At 40.3% G+C, this 24,995-nt stretch overlaps 1 protein-coding gene across 1 annotated transcript in view; it reads right to left on the bottom strand.

Moving 5' to 3' along the window:
• LOC125233686 (protein Gawky) overlaps positions 1-22,250 on the bottom strand; it is a 29,099-nt gene extending 6,849 nt beyond the window's left edge. Inside the window, 11 exon segments of the mRNA XM_048139769.1 lie at positions 8-142; positions 2,603-2,725; positions 8,086-8,242; positions 8,344-9,617; positions 9,700-9,869; positions 10,419-10,466; positions 10,469-10,540; positions 11,495-11,596; positions 19,884-20,902; positions 21,165-21,263; positions 22,141-22,250. Coding sequence (XP_047995726.1) covers positions 8-142; positions 2,603-2,725; positions 8,086-8,242; positions 8,344-9,617; positions 9,700-9,869; positions 10,419-10,466; positions 10,469-10,540; positions 11,495-11,596; positions 19,884-20,670 — 2,868 coding nt within the window. The 5' untranslated portion in view covers positions 20,671-20,902; positions 21,165-21,263; positions 22,141-22,250.
• Positions 22,251-24,995: the final 2,745 nt, after the last annotated feature.

Raw genomic sequence — 24,995 nt, 5'->3', positions numbered from 1 at the left:
TACTCACGGCCTGCGAGTCCTTGGCAATGTCCATGTTGCCGAAGTTGTTCTGCAGCTGAGACATGGGGTCCGGGCCCTGCTTGAACAGGTCGCCGCCCGCCTGCTGCTTCATGTACAACGCCTGCTGCGTCGCGATCTGGTTCTGTCACAACAAACCCACCATTGTACAACTGTCAAGACACCTAGGCATAAAGATTTTCTGATGTTTCTCCGAAATTGACACTGTGATAATCAAAATGTCCAGAGAGATGTAGAGTCTAGACCATTATATTGCAGCTCCTAAAACCGAAATCCAGTTCCAGTAACAATGCAAAACTGACAAATCTTGCTCATTTTATTTTACAATTATCTTTCACATAAACCTCTTCATTTTCAAAAGTAGTCAAAAGGTGTGATACTATACAGCACGACCACGGATGATTTCATTAATTCTGATGCGGTACAAATTCACGAAAAAAAATGTACTTTTTTGTACTGACGTTTAAAAAAAATGTACCCTTATGATTTTGGAGTTTCGACATAGGGCCCGTGGTCGTGCTAGGTAGGTACTCCCTGGCACGACCACACTATATTTAATGAGATTTTAAATTTCTGTTGCAGTACAAATTCACGAAAAAAATGTACTTTTTTGTACTTACCTTTTAAAAAAAATACCCTCATGGTTTCGGAGTTTTGACATGGGGTGTGGTCGTGCTAGATAGGTGGTACTTCCTGGCACGACCACACTATATTTATGTTTAATTTGATGGTTAAATGAATACTAAACAAGTGTTTTGAAATTGTACCATGTAAATTACTTCAAAAACTTAGTGCGGTCGTGCCAGGGAGTACCTATCGAGCACGACCACAACCCCGACCACAACCCATGTCGAAACTCCGAAACCATGAGGGTACTTTTTATAAAAAGGTAAGTACAGAAAAGTACATTTTTTTTCGTGAATTTGTACCACTACAGAAATTAAAAAAATTATTAAATATAGTGTGGTCGTGCCAGGAAGTACCACCTATCTAGCACGACCACACTCCATGTCAGAACTCCGAAACCATGAGGGTATTTTTTTTAAAAGGTAAGTACAAAAAAGTACATTTTTTTTCGTGAAATGATTTCATTAATTCTGATGCGGTACAAATTCACGAAAAAAAATGTACTTTTTTGTACTGACGTTTAAAAAAAATGTACCCTTATGATTTTGGAGTTTCGACATAGGGCCCGTGGTCGTGCTAGGTAGGTACTCCCTGGCACGACCACACTATATTTAATGAGATTTTAAATTTCTGTTGCAGTACAAATTCACGAAAAAAATGTACTTTTTTGTACTTACCTTTTAAAAAAAATACCCTCATGGTTTCGGAGTTTTGACATGGGGTGTGGTCGTGCTAGATAGGTGGTACTTCCTGGCACGACCACACTATATTTATGTTTAATTTGATGGTTAAATGAATACTAAACAAGTGTTTTGAAATTGTACCATGTAAATTACTTCAAAAACTTAGTGCGGTCGTGCCAGGGAGTACCTATCGAGCACGACCACAACCCTGACCACAACCCATGTCGAAACTCCGAAACCATGAGGGTACTTTTTATAAAAAGGTAAGTACAGAAAAGTACATTTTTTTTCGTGAATTTGTACCACTACAGAAATTAAAAAAATTATTAAATATAGTGTGGTCGTGCCAGGAAGTACCACCTATCTAGCACGACCACACTCCATGTCAGAACTCCGAAACCATGAGGGTATTTTTTTTAAAAGGTAAGTACAAAAAAGTACATTTTTTTTCGTGAATTTGTACTGCAACAGAAATTTAAAATCTCATTAAATATAGTGTGGTCGTGCCAGGGAGTACCTACCTAGCACGACCACGGGCCCTATGTCGAAACTCCAAAATCATAACGGTACATTTTTTTTAAACGTCAGTACAAAAAAGTACATTTTTTTTCGTGAATTTGTACCGCATCAGAATTAATAAAATCATCCGTGGTCGTGCTGTATAGTATCACACGTCAAAAGTCTGACTCTTCAAACAAAACCACTTGTAAATATTTGAGAAATAATCAAGAGGTCATTATGCGCCGTTACGGCTTTCAGTTGTAAAAGGCACTTGAGATAAGTTTATGATAGTTTAGGGTGGAATAATCCTGTGACATAACATAATGTTAGGTCATTTTATGTCTAAGGATAACTATAGATAATTTCATGTTAAGTAAACCTTATTTAAGATTCCATTGCATTTAGTCACTTGTAAGAGTGACACAACTCACACAACATAATTATATGGTCCAAGTCTAGATTTATGCGGGGGACTTAAAAAACCTAGGAATTAAGAAATGTGTTTAGATAAATCATTATGCAGATGAGCTGTCCCGTGCAGACGCACTATATCGTGTAAGACTTATCTTGTATTTATGTTTTGTGTTGTCGTATGTTTTGTGCAATTCATATAACGTGCAACTTTTTGAGGGATCTTATAAGTAGCCAATGATGTTTGTTATTAGCAAATTTTTGACCAGTTCTCGCAGGAAGAAAGTTAAAACGTTTAGAAAATCCCCGTTCGTACGAGACAATAGCAATGTTCCAGAAAGTGATTATGCAAACCAACTTACTTGCAAAGCAGTGATCTGCTGTTTGGCCTTGGTGATTTGCACAGAGTACTGCAGTGCGAGAGACGAGTTAGCCTTCGATATGGCGAGCGTGTGCTGTTGCACCAGTTGCTGCAATACTTTGATCTGCAAATAAATATATAATAAGTTTCCGCCTTTTTAAACACATGTTTATCTATAATTATCTATCATCAAATACAATATCTGGGCGACCGAGCTTCGCTCGGTTCTGTTTCGTATCCTTGACCTGTGTCGCCATCTAGTTCAAAAATAAATAGTACCTACATCGAGCGAAAGAATTCTGCCTTAACAACACAACTACTCTACACGAGATGGCGCGCGTTTCGCCACAAAAGCTCAAATAGTTTATTTTTCTATTCGTGTTAGCCTTGACCTGTGTCGCCATCTAGTCTTTGCAATAAATAGTACTTACATCGACCGAAAGAATTCTGTCTTAACAGTACAACTACTGCACACGAGATGGCGCGCGAAGAAAAACGCATGAAAACTCGAAAATTCGCGTTTTCCGGGACCTAAGGATAAGTTAGATCGATTTTTCACCCCCGAAAACCCCCACATAACAAATTTCAGCGAAATCATTAGAGCGGTTTCCGAGTATAAATAAATAAATAAATATACAAGAATTGCTCGTTTAAAATTATAAGATATAATATATGTGTGCAGGTGTAGTAGTGCGAAAAGCTTTTCCTTCGTATTTGTATGGAAATGTACGAACGTATTATGGTATTTCAGTCAGTCTCAGTACAAAACGTACCAACACTGTCTGAACTGAACTAGCATGACAAATACGAACGTTTAAGGAAAAATACGAAGGAAAAGCTTTTTGCACTACGCCTGTAAAATACATTTTCTCAAACATGCAATGAAATATTGTCTTTACGTTCCTTAAAATGGGCTGGGAAGTATCGCTTTTTGGGCGCAACAACTCGAGAGGACTGTAAAGGGATTTCATATTATTTTTTAGGCCTCTTGTACACGACACGGTTTTTCAACCGTACGGAGTGTTAGCCGTACGGTTGAAAAAACGTGCGAGCTTGTACATGACACGGCAAAGCCATCGGGCGAGACTTTGGCCAAGTACGGGCTAGTAGCGTTTTTATCCCGGCCTGTGTAAGACGTGCTGCGTCAATGAATTTTCTTACGAAAAAAAAAGATTATCGTTGCTTATTATATAATAGGAAACGGAAAGAATAACCACAAAATTAAAATTTTGTAAAAACCCCCGACATAGTGGACCTACCTACTCGTATTTTCATGAAACATGGCTAAAAACACTCCCGACTAATTCGTGTGTGTGTGGATTGAGTGAGCACCTTCCGAAAATAAAAAAAAATATGCTGATCATTTAGTAAAAGTTCTAAAACAATTGTAAAACGAATCTCTGAATTTGTAAAAAGATAAATCAAAAGATACAGCCATTAACATGTGCTCACTCAGTTCTCACAAACCACCAATGAAAACAGTGAATATATTCATTTAACATATAATATTTATATACTAACATTTAGTAAAAAATAGGCCAACCTACCTCTATAAATATTAGATCACCTAGTGACGTATTAAATTTTTTACAAATAGTTTCTTATGCTCACTCAATCCACACACTTTTGAAAAGCCGAATTTTGATGAAAAACATAAGATTTAGACCGCTATTATATGTGTATAGTTTAGTAAAAGTGAAATGGGAATTTGTAAAATACAAAACGAACCACTAACGTGTCAGGTTTTTTTATAATAAATTTTTGTAAGTGCTCACTCAGTCCACACGTTTTGAGAAAGTTAAAAATGTAAATATCTTACGATTTGTAGCACCTAAGACACTCGAAAGTACTTCAACATTTAGTAAAAATTTTTACTAAATATCCACCATCTAATACTTTATATTCGTTGTCTGGTTTTAAAGATATTCAGACATAACTTTTCTCATACAAATGTATCAAGTAGGGTGACCACACTATGTCGGCTCCTGATTTTCCCCACCTTCCCATTGTCATATTGAGATTGGGGAGTTTCCTTCGTTCAATTTTGATAATATTAAACTAATACCATATTAATTCTCCATCTGCAAACTGTTTTTATGTTATGTTCTTGGCCTAGTGATGATGTGTATTGTTTAATTTTTATCGACGTCAAGATAATAACCATATCGACATGCATGCATTAAAAAGGACATGAATGATAATTGGTAAGAAACAAAGAATATAATACTTCACTAGTAAGAAACCAGAACCTGGTAATCTAATCGCGCTAACAGATGAGCGTACCGGATTTGTAAGTGGGAGCGAGAAATAGTTATTCTTTTCTCGCTCCCACTTACAAATCCGGTAAACTATTATCAAAATTGAACGAAACTCCCCAATCTCAATATGACAATGTGAAGGTGGGGAAAATCAGGAGTCGACATAGTGTGGTCACCCTACTTGATACATTTGTATAAGAAAAGTTATGTCTGAATATCTTTAAAACCAGACAACGAATATAAAATATTAGATGGTGGATATTTAGTAAAAATTTTTACTAAATGTTGAAGTACTTTCGAGTGTCTTAGGTGCTACAAATCGTAAGATATTTACATTTTTAACTTTCTCAAAACGTGTGGACTGAGTGAGCACTTACAAAAATTTATTATAAAAAAACCTGACACGTTAGTGGTTCGTTTTGTATTTTACAAATTCCCATTTCACTTTTACTAAACTATACACATATAATAGCGGTCTAAATCTTATGTTTTTCATCAAAATTCGGCTTTTCAACAGTGTGTGGATTGAGTGAGCATAAGAAACTATTTGTAAAAAATTTAATACGTCACTAGGTGATCTAATATTTATAGAGGTAGGTTGGCCTATTTTTTACTAAATGTTAGTATATAAATATTATATGTTAAATGAATATATTCACTGTTTTCGTTGGTAGTTTGTGAGAACTGAGTGAGCACATGTTAATGGCTGTATCTTTTGATTTATCTTTTTACAAATTCAGAGATTCGTTTTACAATTGTTTTAGAACTTTTACTAAATGATCAGAGTATTTTTTTTTATTTTCGGAAGGTGCTCACTCAATCCACACACACACACTAATTCAGCTTTCAAACAAAAAAACCGGCCAAGAGCGTGTCGGGCCACGCTCAGTGTAGGGTTCCGTAGTTTTCCGTATTTTTCTCAAAAACTATTGAACCTATCAAGTTCAAAACAATTTTCCTAGAAAGTCTTTATAAAGTTCTACTTTTGTGATTTTTTTCATATTTTTTAAACATGTGGTGCAAAAGTTAGAGGGGGGGGGGACGCACTTTTTTTCCTTTAGGAGCGATTATTTCCGAAAATATTAATATTATCAAAAAATTATCTGAGTAAACCCTTATTCATTTTTAAATACCTATCCAACAATATATCACACGTTGGGGTTGGAATGAAAAAAAATATCCGCCCCCACTTTACATGTAGGGGGGGTACCCTAATAAAACATTTTTTTTCATTTTTTATTTTTGCACTTTGTTGGCGTGATTGATATACATATTGGTACCAAATTTCAGCTTTCTAGTGCTTACGGTTACTGAGATTATCCGCGGACGGACGGACGGACGGACGGACAGACAGACATGGCGAAACTATAAGGGTTCCTAGTTGACTACGGAACCCTAAAAACTAAATCTAAATCGGTCCATCCGTTCGGGAGCTACAATGTCACAGACAGACAAACAGACAGACAGACACGTCAAACTTATAACACCGCGTCGTTTTTGCGTCGGCAGTTAAAAAGGGAAAGACGGTTTCGGATACATCCGATTTTAGAAAAAAGGCATGTTTGAGCAGCTTATTTTTATAATCTTCGATGGTCTTATCCCATATACGTAGGCTACTTGAATCTTTTTAAAGTGTGTCGTATATTATTACTTTCTTGAATAAATGTAATTAATACCTAATTCTTGATTTTTGCTCATTTTATAACAAAATCGGGAATCAGCGTATGTAAACAGTCACGAATCCGTGCGTACGTCCAGCGCCGTCGACACGCTCCCATAGATTGCCATACAACACTGATGAAAATCACGCCGTGCGTAGGCGCGGCGAGCCGAGGGCAGTCACGGCACACACGGCCGCGGCGCCGTGCCGTGGCGCGACCGTGCGCGTCTACAAGAGGCCTGAGTGATCCATACAACACTGACGACCGTGCCTACACGCGGCGAATTAACCGTAGGTTTTCACGGCGAGAAACCGTGTCGTGGACAAGAGGCCTTAGGCTTAACTTTTTTTATAAAATATTGTCCTTTAGAGCATTTTTTTTTTATTTCATTGCATGTTTGAGAAAAGCACTATACATGCCTCGGCGTGAAAACGGATTCCCGGCCTCGTATCCCTATCCGGTATATACCCACTTGGCGGAAATCCTCATTTTCCCGGCCTCTGATGTAATGTACTATTGAGTTCTGACTTACAACTGTTAATCGAATTTTGTGGCAGTTCCAGACAGAGCAGAGTCAGCTCGAACGGATTAACAATACAATAAAACAGTCATCATTTGACCGTTAAAATTAAGTTCAAACAATGTGTTCCTTTCATTTCTATTGTGTGAGGTGTTTAGTCATAATGAGTACTTATAATGTGTGTTCTGTGTTTGTAAATATTGTCGATGGTAACTAAAGCATCGTGATTTTATTTACTTTGATAAAACAAACTAACAGAAAGGATTTACTTTGAACGTAAATAAAAGCAACGAATCTTTTGTGAACTGTGAATTGTATTCTCGTTCTCGACATGATAAAGCTATCTTTATCATTGACTGCTTTCTAACAAAACCAATCACAAATTATCCCTTTACAACAGTAATGATCGCGTAAACAAGTTTATGAAGCGGAAAAAGACCGCTCGGTTGGGCACACAATTTCTCCGCTCGGTAAGGTACATCATGGGGTGAGTACTTTGTGACCTAGAAACGAGAATTGTGTGCGTAATGAAGTTTTCAAATCATAAGATGGCCTTGTTTCGCTTTCAATCAAATGCTTTTTTTTTCTTGCTTAAATGTTTTTCTAGTATAAAAATCGTCATAATCATAAGACATACTTATTATAACACGATTAAGTTTCTATTATTTTATTAATTGCCTCTAAATGAAAATAATAGACGAAAAATAAATACGACTTCCACTGCATAGTGATATTTTTAATGATTACAAAAACATACTAATATTTTAATCGTGTATAGCAAAAACTATCTTATATCTTTCAAGGATCTTGCAAGTATTTTATTTTATCGCTACCATGGCCACTTTTCGTTAATTATAACTGATAAGTGAGTGTTAAAACTCACTTACAGTTTAAAAATTGTTTTTTCAATCCGTTAATTGCTAAAAGTCACTGATACTTGACCAGTTTCATGTGCTGTGCTTACTCCTTTGGGAATACAGGCGTGAATTAAGAATGAATGTGTTAAAAATGTAGCGAAAGTACGGCACATGATGACATAACGTACTTGCTGAAGCAGCTGGTTGAGCAGCACGAGGGTTTGCGGCGCGAGCGGCTGGTTGAGGATCTGGTGGTTGAGGTAGCCGGCCGACACCGCCATCTGGATCTGCTGCACCAGCATGCGCAGCTGCGCCGTGCTCGGCTGCCCGCTGTTGCCGGTACCACTGTCACATCAAACACCACATGTTAGAACAACAAACAAAAGTCAAAATTTAAACAAAGATTAAATCTCAAAACAGGTCACATTAATCTAAATAAATGGTACCTATTAGGATTGTAGGACTGGTGGTGGTGCAGAGCCTGGGGCGGCGGCTGCAGCATCTTGGTGACGAGCGCCGGCGTGACGGGCGGCACGGCGGGCGGCGGCTGGAAGGGCCCGCCGTGGTGGCCGCCGAAGTGCTCGTCGCGCCGCCAGCCGTCCCTGGGCGCCGCCAGCATCTCCAGCGCCTCCTCGGCGTTCATGTCGCTGCGGCGCAGCGCCGCCTCCGCGTCCTCCTTCTTGTAGCCCATCTCGACGAGGAACCGGAACTGCTTGCTGTTCCACAGCGTCTCCTTCGGGATCTGTCGGCCGAGCGGGCCGCCGCTCTGCGGGGGCTTGGGGCCGGGCCACTCGCCGATGTCCTCGGGCCAGCCGCCGGGCGGGTTCTGCTTGGGCTTGGGCACGGGCCACAGGCCCGGGTTGGAGGCGTCGGGCCACGCGGGCACGTCGCGGTCGGGCCAGGCGGGCGTGTGCGGGTCCTCCCAGCTGCCGTTGCGCTGCGCGTGCGCGCCCCACACGCCGTCGGGCTTGGCGGGCGCGGGCGGCACGCGCTGCGGCGGCTGCGGGCCCTGCGGCGCGCCGCGGCCGGCCATGCCCATGCCGCCGCGCTGCGCCCACAGCGACGTGCCGTCGTCGAACCCGGCGGGCGCGCGCCGCGCGGCCGGCGGCGACGGCTCCTCCCAGCCGGACCCCTTCATCGACTCCTTGGGCCCCTGCGCGCCCCACTGGTTGACGGCGGAGGGCATGACCTTGTTGGCGGGCCCGTGCTGGTGGTGCTGGCTCCACATCTCGCCGTTGAGGCGGCCGGAGATGCCGCCGCGCAGGTCGTGCTGGCGCGGGTCGGCGGGCGGCTGGCGCGGGTCGGGCGCGCGATGCTCGAGCCGCGGGTCGGCCGGACGGTGCGGCTCGCCCCAGGCGTTCCAGTCGTCCTTCTTGGGCACGGCCCACTGCTGCGCGTGCTGCGGCGGGCCGGCGGGCCACTGCTGCTGCGGCGGCGGCGGCCCGGTCCACACGTTGGCGGACTCGGCGGCGTCGTCGTCCTCGCCCCAGGTGCCCCCGATGTTGGTGGTGGGGGTGTGGCCCCACGGCGTCTTGGCGGCGGGCTGCGGCGGCGGTTGGCCGCCGTTCCTCAGGTTGGCCTCCCAGAGGTCTGTGCCGAGGAAGGCGCCGTTGTTCACGTTCGGTTTCCAAGCTGGAGGGCCACCGGCGGTGGGTTCCACCTTCGATCCTGGCTCTGGTGATCCTGGCACGTCCCAATTCGTATCTTGATTTACGTGTTGCTGTGAAAAAATGGGTTTGTGATTATATGTTTCTGAGATAGTAGTTGAAAATATACGACTTATTAGTTGTTAAGTTACTTACACCGCCCCAGCCATCCTGGCTGAACAGCGCCTCCCTCATGGAGTTGAGTTGTTCTATCTTAGCGGAAGACGTGGTATTCGATGTCCCGTTGCCGTTGGCGGCGGGCGGCATGTTGGGAGCGGCCGAGTTAGGGGAGTTGCCGCCATTATTACCGTTGTTGGGGTTCGTGCCTATTCAAACAAAAATTAAAATAAATATATTTGCTACCTAACTGTATAATTTTAGTTACGGAGCCTTAACTGTCCATTATTTCAAGACGTACCTACTGTAATATATTGTGTTTGTTTCCAGCATGCCTTATCATTCAACATAAAATATCCCCCAAACAGCCATTGAAATACCATTACTGAATTTCAAATTTAAATAATTAACTATGGCTCATCCTAATTGATAATATTATATCAATGAAAAGAAAGAGTTAATCACCATCTTAGAATAATATATTATCCTCTATAATTTGACCTTGACCACGCAAACATTCGTAACATCAAAAAGTTGTTTGGGAGATGTTGATGCTACACTTACAATGTCACAGAACTGTGACTTATACCACTGTGGCTACAATTACAGATTACAGGAATGTTTACGATTCTGATATCGTTCCCAGTCTGTGCAAATGGTTGGGAGTTATAGCTGAGAATCATTCAATGAAAAACGTCAGACAATGACTGCATGTTTGTATGTATTGTTCTAAACAATTCGATCGGTATGCGACTAACCATTGCTCGGAGGCGCACCATTATTGTTTGGCTGTGCATTTGGCATGTTGGGGGACTGCTCTGCCAACTCTGGGAGGCAGCGCTGGTCGGTGGCATCTGGGCGTTGCCCTTGTTGCTATTCACTGCAACGAAAATCTCTTATCAATGCACGTGAAACGATTTGCGAGCTCGCCTGTAACCATGCGATGTTTTATGGCCATTGATATTACTTCTTTATTGCTATGCGCAGCCTATTCGGTCTCTATGGAAAACGATAAGTTTATTTCTACGTAGTAAACTTGAGGCGTTTGAATGGGGTTTATGGTAATCACATACAAAATATATTACTTCCATTCTAGTCGATAATTAATCGTCGGTGAATAGGAGCGTAAGGAAAACACATTAAAGTTCGAAATCATAGCTCAAGGATCTGAAACTCAAGCTAATCCGTTTAGATCAGTATTCATGTAATAAATTCTGAGTAGAACTTTGCATAATATGCATAGAGTGGTCCAATGCAGATTTCATAAAAAGGATAAAGGTACAGCGGGGCAAATCTCGACTGGGGGGCAATTGTAACTGATCCATTTTTACCATTATTACACTATGATGTTGAGTTCTACATGTATCCACTGAACACGCCTACCATATAGAACCGGTAGACACTCTATTTAATAATGCAAACTTTGTAAGACATGGAAAAAATGGACCAGTTACATTTATCCCCCAGTCGAGATTTGCCCCGCTGTACCTAATGTGTAAAATGGCTAGTAGTCAATCAATCAATACGAAAACATCGTAAATCGATTATCAAAGGATTTGAAAAATCAATTATCAGATAATTGTTTACTAAACCATTGATATTTCATTCCTAATAGGGCTTTTTTAAATAATTTTACATGTCTTTTACAAGTTCTTAACACACAAAAGTTGCAACTACTTGACTGGCTAGGTTAAATAGATATTTTATTTTATTCATTAATGGGGAAACAATGCATGGTAATTACGAGTTCCCGATACTGGTTTAATTTAATCACCATCAATTACATAATTAGGTAGGTCGATTACAGACGCCGCCACATTTCGGTATTACTTACTGTCGGCCTGTGAGGTGGGCGGGCGCTGCGCGGCGTTCCATTGCTGGTTGCTTGAAGGATTGTTGGCTTGGCTGCTGCTGGAGTTAGCACCCCAGTTGCCTGCTGCCGATGAAAGACAATAGAAACTAGTTAAACATTGATCAAAGAGACTGTATCTAAATATATATTGGAAATCATTGTCATACCATCGTGTCAATTTGATGTGATTTGTACCCAAATAGCTATAGGTATCCTAGGCTATAAAAATACTTTCAATCGTAAATATGGACATCCATAGGTACATATAAGCTCGCCATTACTATATGTTTTCACTAATAGGTTGATTTCTCTAAGTCGAAGTTCGTAGCGGAGCCCCAGGGTGAGCCCGAGACCTACTTGTATTGTTCTAATTTTGTCCCAGAGTTCTCAAATTGTGGGCTCGAGAGCATAAGGAAGTGGTTCTGTTAGATATCTCATTAGGGCGTGACATTTTGCTTCCTTGCACCTCTATAGTAATTTTAATATATAATAAAAAATATGTCTGAAAGGACACTATCAGGTGATGTTGACGTGATACGATATCGCTGCGGCCCATTTGGTTTCGCGGTTTGTATACCTCAAACGGCGCCGACTCCGTTTCCGCACATTCCGCCGCGTCAACACAATGCAACAATAAGTACAATCAATAATACTGTTGCAGGAAAATTATATTTATATAGTAACCCGAGATTGTTTATTTTAGGATCAAATATTTCAGACTTTATCCCTCATTATTATGCGAACGCCGAGCCCCATTTTGAGGCCAAAACAACATGTCTGTCGTAATGAAGTTTGTGTTTATTAAGTTGGAGTGTGCCAGTTGGCTGAGGAATGGTGTTTAATGATAAATAAATTATGTTATAATTTATAATAATTAAGTTAGTTTTCCACCAGAGAAATGCTTAAATTAAATAGGTACTAAGAATGATTTTAATAGGTATAATTTAGGTTATTGTAAGTTCTATTTTTACAGCTCAGCTTAATTCTGGTGGGAAATCAAAAATGGGTATGGTTGCATCAACTGAATCCATGGGTTGATCGCCGACAGCTAATAGATAACGGGATATTATTAAACGCACAGCAAAAAAATAATCGCCTATCAATTTATCGTCATCAATAATATACTTCTGTACATCAAATTAATTACTTCACTGCAAATAAACTAAATGATTAACAAAACTAGTAATGCAGATTATTCCAAAATACACATCAGCACGACATTACTTTTTTCCTCTAATGCAAGACAATTAAATTCCTTTAGGAACAAAAATACAACAATCTTATCAAAAATACTAATTGCGCAGCAATTTACCCGTCTTCATAGCAAATTATTTAATTCGAAGAGCATACATCCTTTTTTCTTATTTTTTAAGTATTGACGTTCAGCTAATTTAATAATTATTATAGCTACAATATCTTAATTCATTGCATTATTTCTAAAGGAGCAGAATTGTCACCGTCACGAAAACAAACTTTTGCTAGAAAATTGGGTTAGGTTAGGTTAGAACTGCGACCCTCACGGAAACAAACTTTTGTAAGAAAAGTGGGTTAGGTTAGGTTAGAACTGCGACCCTCACGGAAACAAACTTTTGTGAGAAAAGTGGGTTAGGTTAGGTTAGAACTACGACTCCCTGGGGTCTCTGATGACGAGATGATGAGGGTAGACATCCGCCTGAGGGGAGGTAAAAAAGCTCCTGGGCCTGACGGGGTACCTGGAAAAGTCCTACCTATCATGCTGAAGCATCTCGGAAACCGAATTAGGGAACTTTTTGATGACTGCCTGAAGGAGGGCCTGTTTCCGAGAGGCTGGAAAGAGAGTAGGTTGTGCCTCCTCAGGAAAGACAGCCGCCCGCCGGACAGTCCCTCCGGATATCGGCCAATAGTGCTCCTTGACGAGGTAGGGAAGATGTTGGAGCGTATCCTTGCTGGCCGCATTCTCCAACATCTTAAGAACACCGGCCCGGACGTCAGTGACAGGCAATTCGGGTTCCGGGCGGGCTGTCCACAATGGACGCACTTTCCCCTCTTAGGAAATTTAGTGAGGATGCAGCGGGGAGAGGGCAGGGTGTCGTAGCGTTATCACTCGACATCGCCAACGCCTTCGGCACCCTCTCATATACCGTAATCAAGGAGGCACTTCGGTACCACCACCTGAGGACAATCGTGGAGCACTACCTATCTGAGAGAGTAGTGCTCTACGAAACAAGAGAAGGTCGAGCAGAACGAGAAATGGCCTGCGGTGTTCCACAGGGGTCAGTCTAAGGACCACTCCTGTGGAACATCGGATATGATTGGATGATAAGGGGGGCGCCGCTTCCCCGCATGTCCGCCGTATGTTACGCGGACGACACAATGGTGGCTATGCGGGGAAGAGAATTGGAGGAGACACTGAGGAGGGCGGCGGTTGGCACAGAACTGACGGTCGGCCGCATTCGCCTGCTTGGGTTAAAGGTGGCCCTCTCGAAGACGGAAGCGATAGTTTTCGGGGGGAAAGGATGGCGCCTGCCCGCCGGCTTGACGATTCAGGCGGAGGGGGAATCTGTCCAGGTCAGGGCCAATATCAAATATCTTGGCCTGGTCCTGGACAGAAAATGGGAATTCAGGGAACATTTCACCCGACTTGCTCCACGAATTGTGGGCGCGGCTTCCGCCCTAGGCAGGCTGCTACCCAACGTGGGAGGGCCAGGAGCCCCATTCCGCCGCCTTTTTGCGGGGGTGGTAAGAAGTATGGCCCTATACGGGGCCCCGATTTGGGCGGACCGGCTGTCGAGCGGAAACAAATCCCTGCTCCGGCGGCCGCAAAAAGTGGTGGCCTTAAGAATAATTAGGGCCTACTCGACGGTATCCCATGCGGCGGTGTGTCTCCTCGCCTGCACTCCTCCATGGGAGCTCGACGCCCAGGTCCAGGCGGAGAGGTATACGATGAGGGCGGAGGCCAGAGCTAGAGGACAACGCTTGGACCCAGAAGTGGCAGAGCGGGCAGACCGAGAGGCCAAGGTCAGGCTCCGAGAGCTATGGGAGGCCAGTCTGGAGGACAGTCCGTATGGAACACACACCATAGGGGCAGTCCTCCCATATATGGAGGAGTGGCTGAAGAGGAAGCACGGGGCCCTGTCATATAGGGCAACGCAGGTGATGACCGGTCACGGCTGCTTCGGTCATTACCTGCACAAGATAAAGAGGGAATTGGGGCCCCAGTGTCATCAGTGCGGCGACCCTGACGACTCGGCCCAACACACGCTAGAGGTGTGCAGCCACTGGGAGCAAGAGCGCCGCGCTCTCACCGCAGCAATAGGAACGACGGACCTATCGCTGCACAGCGTCGTTGCAGCCATGCTCCGTAGCGAGAGGAACTGGAAAGCGGTCATCTCCTTCTGTGAGGACATCATCTCGCAGAAGGAGACAGAGGAGCGAGAACGCGAAAATGCGGCCTATGCGCCTTCGCATCGGCAAAGACGTAGAGGAAGAAGACGCGCGCAGTTCGCAATAAACGGCGCCCTCCCTCAATAGGGCCAGTGGGTTGGGGCCCACATCGCACGGCCTTACACGCGTGACTAGGGGGAGAATCAAAAGCGTCCCTGATTGTCCCCTTCCTTAGTGCGGGTTTTCTGGCCTAACGTCGGGAAAGACGGGGGACATTGCGGAAGAATGAATGTGCGAGCCCGTAATGTCCCCATACAACATCTTAGAGGGTGCGACGCCGGAGTGGGGTTTAGTGGGTATTCTCTTTCCCTCCCTCTCGCTAGGAGAGGGAGCTGAATGAGTGAGTCCCACATACCCTCCCCATCATGGCCTTCCCCACGGGCGGGGAGAAATGCGTAAAAACATTCCCCACTCCGTCAACAAAAAAAAAAGGTTAGAACTGCGACCCTCACGGAAACAAACTTTTGTGAGAAAAGTGGGTTAGGTTAGGTTAGAACTGTAACCCTCACGGAATAAAACTTTTGTGATAAAAGTGGGTTAGGTTAGGTTAGAACTTGCTCGATCCGCCAATCGCGTCATCTTGCGTAGGGATGGACTATCACTCGTTGAACCGTAAAAGCTGTTTAATGCAGTCAAAAAAGCCGTTCTTCTTCTCTGTGCGCTTGCGCTTTAAATTTTATGTTTTTTTGCTGGTCACTTTATGTTGTAATTAATAAAAAAATTGATTGCAATTAGAAAAAAATGCTGTGTCATTTAGATAAACTGCTGTATATTATGTAAAAATAGAAGCTACATTAAAAAAAAAAACGTTGCTAGGTATGATGTGCGTTGGTAATTATTAGCGATGCATTAATGAAAAAGCTTTACTAAAAGTTAAAATAGATGTACGCCACGAATATATATTGTAGTGTATTTAGTAATATTTTGAGTTGCAAATTTTGCTGTGCAATTAGTATTTTTGATATGAATTTGGACTATTTTTGCGTAAAAAAAGTTATTTTTTTGATTTGCGTTTAAATACCACCCATAGATAACTCTGCAAACATTTATGAATTTTTAGTAGTCAGGGACCAAACGACCTCTTTTACAAAAAGTCGTCGACATCTCTTCTAAATACCTAAAACAGGTATGGATGCGTTCCTCGTTATCTCCAGATTACGAATTGACCTGTTTTAGTTTAAGGAGGGGGGGACGGGTTGAGAAAAAGGGGGGAGAAAGATGGCGGCCGACCATCATAGATATTTATTCACATCTCGAGTCCTATGGCACCAATCTGTTCGTGCAAGGTGTCGTTTGAAAGCTTATCAAACCTACTTTAATTGTTTTTAAATAACTATACTCATAAAAGTAACCGTTTAGGAAATATTTGAAAATATGTGTTTTTTTATCGCGCATGAATTGCCCAAGTACTAGAAAAAATGCGTCTAACTCAATAAACAATAACTTTACCGCAATTGATGTTATTATAAAATTTTCGCGTCTATTCATGCTCTTTCTAAAAATATAAGTTTCATTGGTATATGATAATATAAAACCATGTAATTACGATTTTGGTTTAGCAGGAGTCACTCTGCCCGGTCGCAGAAATGGACGCTGACCGTAGTAAAGTATTCAATATTTTTGAGGTCCTATTTTACGGATCCATATGCGAGAGGTATCGTTTCAAAGCTAATTAAACCTACTATATTTTTTTATAAACAACTATAATCATAAAGGTAGCTGTTTAGAAAATATTTGAAAATATGTGTTTTATAGACCATGAGTCGCACAAGTACCTACTGGTAAAAAATGCTTCTTAATCAATAAACAACAACTTTTCCGGAATTGATGTTAGTATAAGATTTACGCGGAATTTCGTGCGCTTTCTAATAACATAAGTTTTATTGGTGTATGATATTATATAACCAAGTAATTACAAATATGGTTAAGTAGGGGCCACAGCGCCCGGTCACGTATGGATGCTGACCGTCGCCAAATTTTCTATATTTTTCAGATCCTATTTTATTTAACAGGAATCTTTTGAAAGCATATTATGCGTACTATCATTAGTTCTCAATAATTTTAGTTGTAACTGTAGTAGCTAACAAAATATTTGAAAATATGCATTGGAACCTATGTGAGTAAAACATGCTTCTAGCTCAATGAATTATATTTTTTCCGCAATTCATATAATAACAAAATAAACGGCGAAATGTATGACCTTTTCAAATAATAAGTTTTGTCAGTATTGCATAAACAATTAATGTTAATTTATCCATCATACTCACTGCGCACCGTCATATACATGGATGGCCATTTTCGTTGCCTTTTCATAATTTTTAAGATTGTATCTTGGTGCATGACCAATAAACAATAACTTTACCGCAAATAATGTTGTGATAAGATTTACAGGACATTTCATATGCTTTCTAAAAATATAAGTTTTATTGATGTATGATATTATACAACCAAGTAATTACGAATTTGGTTTAGCAGGTGTCACTGCACCCCCGTGACGTAAATAGGTGCTAACTGTCGCCTAATTTTATGTATTTCTCAGATCCTATTTTAGCGATCAATTTGTGAGAGGTATCATTTGAAAGCATATTATGCGTACTATCGTTACTTTTTTAATAATTTTAGTCGTAATTGTAGAAGTTTACAAAATATTTGACAATATGTGTATTTTTACTGTATATGAATAGCATTCGCACTGATACGAGTGAAACATGCTTCTAGCTCAATAAATTATATTTTTCCGCAATTGACATAATAACGAAATGAACCGCAAAATGTATGGCCTTTACAAAAAATGAGTTTTGTTAGTTTTGCTTAAACAATTAATGTTAATTTGTCCACCATACCCACTGCGCACGGTCAATCGTCATATAAACGGATGTCCACCGCCGTTGCCTTAATTTTTTCATCATGTTACAGATTTTATTTTACTGATCAATTAAGTATATAAGTAAATTCGATACGTGATAGATTATATTTATTATGAATATACGATTAGTGAAATAAAATCTAAAAAATCATGAAAAAAGGCAACGACGGTGGACATCCATTTATATGATGGTGCGCAGTAGGTGAGCTGAACAAATTCAAATTAATTGTTTATGCAATACAAACCAAACTTATTTTTTGTGTAAGTCATAAATTTTCCGTTTATTTTGTTATTATTTCAATTGCGGAAAACTATAATTTATTGAGCTAGAAGCGTGTCTTATCAATGCCAATGCTATTCATGCACAGTAAAATACACATATTACTAATCAAATATTTTGTAAACTTCTACAGTTTCGACTTGAAATATTAGAAATAAAGATAGTACGCATAATATGCTTTCAAATGATACCTCTCACAAATTTATCAGTAAAATAGGATCTGAGTAACGTAGAAAATTTGGCGACGGTCAGTCAGCACCCAATATCGTGACAGGGCGCAGTGACCCCTGCTAAACCAAATTCGTAATTACTTGGTCATTTATTATCATACACCAATAAAACTTATATTTTTAGAAAGCGCATGAAATTTCGCGTAAATTTTATAATAACATTAATTGCGGTAAAGTTATGGTTTATTAAGTTAGAAGAAATTTTTATCTGTATATGTGCAACTCGTGCTCGAAAAAAAAACTCATGTTTTCAAATATTTTGTAAACAGCTACCTTTATAACTATAGTTATTCAAAAATAATTATAGTAGGTTTAATTTGCTTTCAAATGATACCTCTTACATATGGATCCGTAAAATAAGAACTTAAAAATATTGAATATTTTACTACGGTCAGCGCTCATTTTTATGCGACCGGCGGAGTGACCACTACGAAACAAAATTCGTAATTTAATGGTTATATTATCACTTACCAATAAAACTTATATTTTTAGAAAGCTCATGAATAGTCGCGTAAATTTTATAATAACATCAATTGCGGTAACGTTATTGTTTATTGATTTAGAAGCATTTTTTACCAGTACTTGTGCGATTCATGCTCGATAAAAAACACATATTTTCAAATATTATGTAAACAGCTGCCTTTAATACTATAGTTATGTGTAAACAATTATAGTAGGTTTAATTATCTTTCAAACGATACCTCTCACATATGGATCCGTAAAATAAGACCTCAAAAATATTGAATACTTTACTACGGTCAGCGCCCGTTTATGCGACCTGGGGCCCATTTCTCGAAAGGTACAAGTCTTGTATTACAAGTGTGTTTCCATGGAAACCCATACGATTTGACAGTTCGCGCACTTGTAATACAAGGCTTGTACCTTTCGAGAAACGGGCCCCTGGAGGATAACCCCTGCCAAACAAAATTCTTAATTACATGGTTATATATTATCATATACCAATGAAACTTATATTTTTAGAAACAGCATGAATAGACGCGAAAATTTTATAATAACATCAATTGCGCTAAAGTTATTGTTTATTGAGTTAGACGCATTTTTTACTAGTACTTGTGCAATTCATGCGCGATAAAAACACACATATTTTCAAATATTTCCTAAACGGTTACTTTTATGAGCATAGTTATTTGAAAACAATTAAAGTAGGTTTAATAAGCTTTCAAATGACACCTCGCACGAACAGATTGGTGCCATAGGACTCGAGATGTGAATAAATATCTATGATGGGCGGTCGCCATCTTTCCCCCTTTTTCTCGACCCGTCCCCCCCTCCTTAAACTAAAACAGGTCAATTCGTAATCTGCAGAGAACAAGGAACATATCCATACCTGTTTTAGGTATTTAGAAGAGATGTCGACGAAAATCGTGAAGGAGACGACTTGTGGCCAAATTGGCTCTAGACTATAGGTAGAGTTTATAACAATCAAAGGTAATAAATGTTACAGACAGTTCAATGCAACCACCCCTAAGAGCGCGTTTACCTGCACGTTCAAGTTCAACGGAATAAGACAGTCAGGGTAAACGCGCTTTTTAGTTATTCAGAGCAACTTACCGTTATTGTTGGAAGCGGGCGGGCTGCCCCAGCCGGAGGCGGCGTTGAGCGAGCTCTCGCCGCCGCCGCAGAGGCGCATCCTCCGCGGTACGCCCCAGCTGTCTGTCTCGCCCATCTTGACTTTGGTAACATCCTCGTTCCTCATCAACTCCAACATCGCGTCCAATGTGAGATCACCGTTAGCAAAAGTCTTCAAGGCGGACTGAGAGTTTGATGTTACATTGACCTCCATTACATTATTGTCATGGTTTATTCTTATCGACTTCTCGTCATTATTTATCATTCGAGTTTTCGTTTTGCATATCATATGAGCAGACTTTTCGTTTAGTAGTTGCGTGTTATCCATGCAAGGCTCATCTCGTATAATATAAACTGAAGATTTAAAAGCGTAATCAGACTTGTTCATATACTTGGGCGCTCCAAACGCCATCTTATACTTTAAGTTAAAGCTACTGAAATACGGGTCACTGTATGAGATACCCTGGACTGTTATGGCGTTAATCGTTAAAGGAATGCAGTAGTTAGGCGTATCGCCAATCATTTGGTTTTGTTGGATACTATCAACAAACTCTACATTATAAATATTATTATCTACCATTTTTACACTAACTCGCTGACTCTCATTCTTTTCTTCGACTCGCTTCAAAGCACCAAATTTATTTGTGTTCGCCACCAGCATTGAGGTGGAGATTTTACATTGCATTGGTTCGGTAACAGTATAAATATTGGAGTAACAATTATCCTTAATTAGATGTGGAACACATAATATTACAGAAACATTAGACATCAGACAATTATCATAAATACCCTTAATAGAATAATTTTCTACAATATCCACCTAGAATTATACTTATTTTCACAGATTGCATATTGTTTCAATTATAGACTAAGTAACAATGGTTCGTAGTGATGCAGTCAATAAAGCAGGTAGCAGTGTTTAGTGCCTCTGTGGCAGAGGGCAGGTGAGATCACCGCTTGAAGCTGCTGCGGACTCGCCTCTAGCCCCGAGTGGCCCAGCCCTATAAAACATATCAAGTCAGCACAGCACCATCTCTCAGCTCAAAAAGAGCCCAGTGACATACAACATGTACAAGTATTTCTACCAGCTTCAGAAAACGTGATGTGAATGAACGGATTGAATTTATTCAACTATTAAGTATCAGAACGATATGCCGTTTTGAGGCATTGTATTCAAATTTAATCAAATAGGTGTTATCAGACCAACGTTGTTTTCTGAAGCCAAGCAAGAAGGAATAAAATTTGATTCTTCAATTTACGCACCTTATAGGACGGACGAGAGGCTGAGCTGTATATCACAGATAATGCGGGCTCGGCAGATCCTTTAGAGCAGCTTCGCAGTCAGCTCGACGTTCGGCTTATCTGCATGAAGCACAAAACCAATCTCATTACCGAGAAACTTCAAATGCACTCCCTAAAAATCACTTTCAGACGGAGTTTCCTTCTTGTAGTACGACAAAATTTGAGGTTATCTCAAGGACTAATAAAATAATATTACGGATTGATGTGCTTGTGCCAACAAATATGAACTTTATTTACGTCGCGACGAACGTTCGGCCGCGATAAGAACCTATTCTACACTTTACAAAACTAAAATCAAGCAATAGGTTGGATATCAAACGATCGCTAGGTACCTACCTAGCTAATACGCCATTCGACAAATAGAAGCCTGTGTACTTGTAACCATAAAGATCAAGATTGCTCACCAGATAAAAAACTTATCAGAATTTTATGATTTACATCTTCGTAAGGTCCTCTAGATAACACTATTATATTCTTTTCCCCTGTATATAACATAGATATTTGTGTATTTCGGCCTTGAGACTCTGCGACTCGATGTTATACCTGTACTGTATCTATGTATCTGTAACATCCACAGTGTACATATCTATCTATATCTAGAGTGAAAGTTAGTACGACCTATATGAAACGATGGGAGTAGCCAATTTAAACCAAACCATGATTATTTAAAAACAAACACACTATTAAACTTATCACAATAAACTACCACTTAGAATTTTTACTGCTAGCAAAAATACAAAAAAATTCTTACGTGACACGACCGAGCAAACGGTGTTATATTACTAGAATGAGACGGAAAATTAAACATTATGCTAGCTTTTCGTTCACTGAAGCGGGACAAAAGATACGCTTGAGAAAGCGATGCCATAAATGCCAAAAGCAATAGAAGACTGTAAAGTCCACAATTTCTGAAAGATTTCGATTTTTCAGACCATACCTTCGTTTTGTGTACTTGTTGGCACTAGAGATTTACACAAAAACACTGTTTCAAACCCCCCGAGAAAACAGCTTCGACGGCTGGATGGAATGATTTCGTCGTCGATTGGGGTTCGCACGATGAGCGGGACACGCGATAAATTTAAGAGGCTTGTTGAAGGCATTGTAATACATAGAACGGCATGACGTTTTATCATGGTCGGTTAATAACAATTTGCTATATAGCTATAGATTCCTAAGCATATATGTACATGATACAGTTGTACCTATTCTCTACATACCTATCTATACTAACATAGTGTCTTGCTCTTCTATAGCTATAGGCGCATTATCGTGCGAATAGAAGCAAGCAATAGCTATACATATACAAATCAGCGTATACCTACTAACTAAAATACTTTATATTGTACAGTAAACAACAAACACCAAATAATGCTCCGACTTCATAGGAGTTACTTCACGAGTGCTTCAGATTTTCTCCATCATTAATTTCATCTTATTAAATAGTTATTGAATTAGATTACTTAACTACATACTGATTAATTAACTACACTGCCTATCATATAGTAGGTAATAAATATACTTTAATACTCTTATTGTAACTCGATTTTTGTAAATTGGAGAACTATAGGTCTATAATTAATAAAATTTTGGCAATATAGCTAAGTTTACATATGTATATTGTATGACTGTTTGTTCTTTAATAAATAAAAAAAAAAAAAAAATTACTAGATTAACTAGATGGGTATACTACCTGCCTAGGCAAGTCCCTATCTTTGCTCTATAGGTAATTAGGTAACTAAAGGTACAAAAACAATGAATTTTTAGGTAGGTAGGTACCTTTGTAGTTTAATACCGTTTTAAATATTTATACAATTAAAGAAATAGGTAAGTATAAGGTAGCTAGTATGTAGTAGTGAAAATAATAAAAAACAACTACTTAATAAATAACAACTTTTTAATTCGTATCAGAATATTTAGTATTAGTATTTATTTTGTTTAGGTTGTACTATATTTTTAAACCTGTATTCAATAGTAACTTACATTAGAAAATTTTCAAAATAGGTGTTTAGCTTAGATCCCTAGGTATTTGTTGGATCTGAGCTATATACATGATCGTGGAGCTCCCGGTGAAAGGCGAACGAGTTCAATGTTCCGTTTACTGTAACGGTAGATAAATATAATTATAAATTTATAACTACAAGTACATAATACAATTGAATTTCGATTTTTTGTAGACGGGGAAATTTACTTTGTCATTTTTTTTTATTGACGCGTCTACCTAATTCCTATTCAAGAAAAAAAATATTTTGTTTATTGTTGGTGTTTGCACACGTCGCATGTACCTGAAAACCATCCGCGAAACACAAAAAATAAAACCGGCCAAGAGCGTGTCGGGCCACGCTCAGTGTAGGGTTCCGTAGTTTTCCGTATTTTTATCAAAAACTACTGAACCTATCAAGTTCAAAACAATTTTCCTAGAAAGTCCTTATAAAGTTCTACTTTTGTGATTTTTTCATATTTTTTAAATATATGGTTCAAAAGTTAGAGGGCGGGGGGGACGCACTTTTTTTTCCTTTAGGAGCGATTATTTCCGAAAATATTAATATTATCAAAAAACGATCTGAGTAAACCCTTATTCATTTTTAAATACCTATCCAACAATATATCACACGTTGGGGTTGGAATGAAAAAAAAATCAGCCCCCACTTTACATGTAGGGGGGGTACCCTAATAAAACATTTTTTCCATTTTTTATTTTTGCACTTTGTTGGCGTGATTGATATACATATTGGTACCAAATTTCAGCTTTCTAGTGCTAACGGTTACTGAGATTATCCGCGGACGGACAGACGGACGGACGGACGGACAGACAGACATGGCGAAACTATAAGGGTTCCTAGTTGACTACGGAACCCTAAAAATACGTCTTTACCGCTCATTTGTATGGTTGATTTGTAGCGACGTTTCAATGTTACTGCTTTAAGCAAGCGCAAGTATGTAAATATAGACGGTCAACCAAATATTGGCACTAAAACAAGGCGTAAAATTCAAATTTTCTGGCCGCTGTACACATGTGCCCAACGATTGGGCCAGCCCTTGGACCAGCCCCTTGGCCAAGATAAGAGTAGCTGTTTACACGTTGGTGAACCAATCACTTGGCATTGGCTCTTCATAAAAGATCACAGAACACCCACCGGACAAAAAACCGACACCAGTTGGTTGGCCGGCCAGCGCTGGCGCCAACTGCCAACATACGGCCAAGTAGCCCTCTACACGCTTGGCCAAGGGGCAGGTCCAAGGGTTGGCCCAACCGTTGTCTATAATAATTATAGAGATCGCATCGTTCTGACACTAACAAGTAACACTGTATAACCATGTGTGGAGGATGTATGGCAACTATTCCCAATACACGGTGCGTGTTCTGCTCCGGGGTCACAGGGCGGTGCGTTAGTCTGTCATGGTTTAAAAACTTTAAGGTCGACCAGACCCGCACCGCACCAAGGTCAAGACAAGACCACCCATACGTGAGAGTGACATAAAGTACCTTTGTCACTTTCCTTAGGGGTGACCTTGGTACGGTACCTATGCATTTTTTTAACCCAACTTGGTCTCCTATAGCCTTGGCCGATAGAGCGAACGGACTGTAAGTAAAGCCCTGCCTCTGTAAAGGGTTAAGTAAACGACATAATTTCATTGAAGTTTGACTTTTAAAATAACATTTGCACCAGTGAGGTTGTCTAAATTGTTGCAAACTTATCAGTTATCGTGGGTCGACTACAGCCTGGGGAAAATTCAGGATCCTTCCGCCGCACTCTAGATGTTTTGCTGCGCTGCACGCTAGGATAGTCCTAA

The sequence above is a fragment of the Leguminivora glycinivorella genome, chromosome 14, assembly GCF_023078275.1.
Source record: "Leguminivora glycinivorella isolate SPB_JAAS2020 chromosome 14, LegGlyc_1.1, whole genome shotgun sequence".
Lineage (NCBI taxonomy): Eukaryota > Metazoa > Arthropoda > Insecta > Lepidoptera > Tortricidae > Leguminivora > Leguminivora glycinivorella.
Note: the sequence above shows the minus strand (reverse complement) of the source record. Positions and strands in the feature narration are given on the sequence as shown.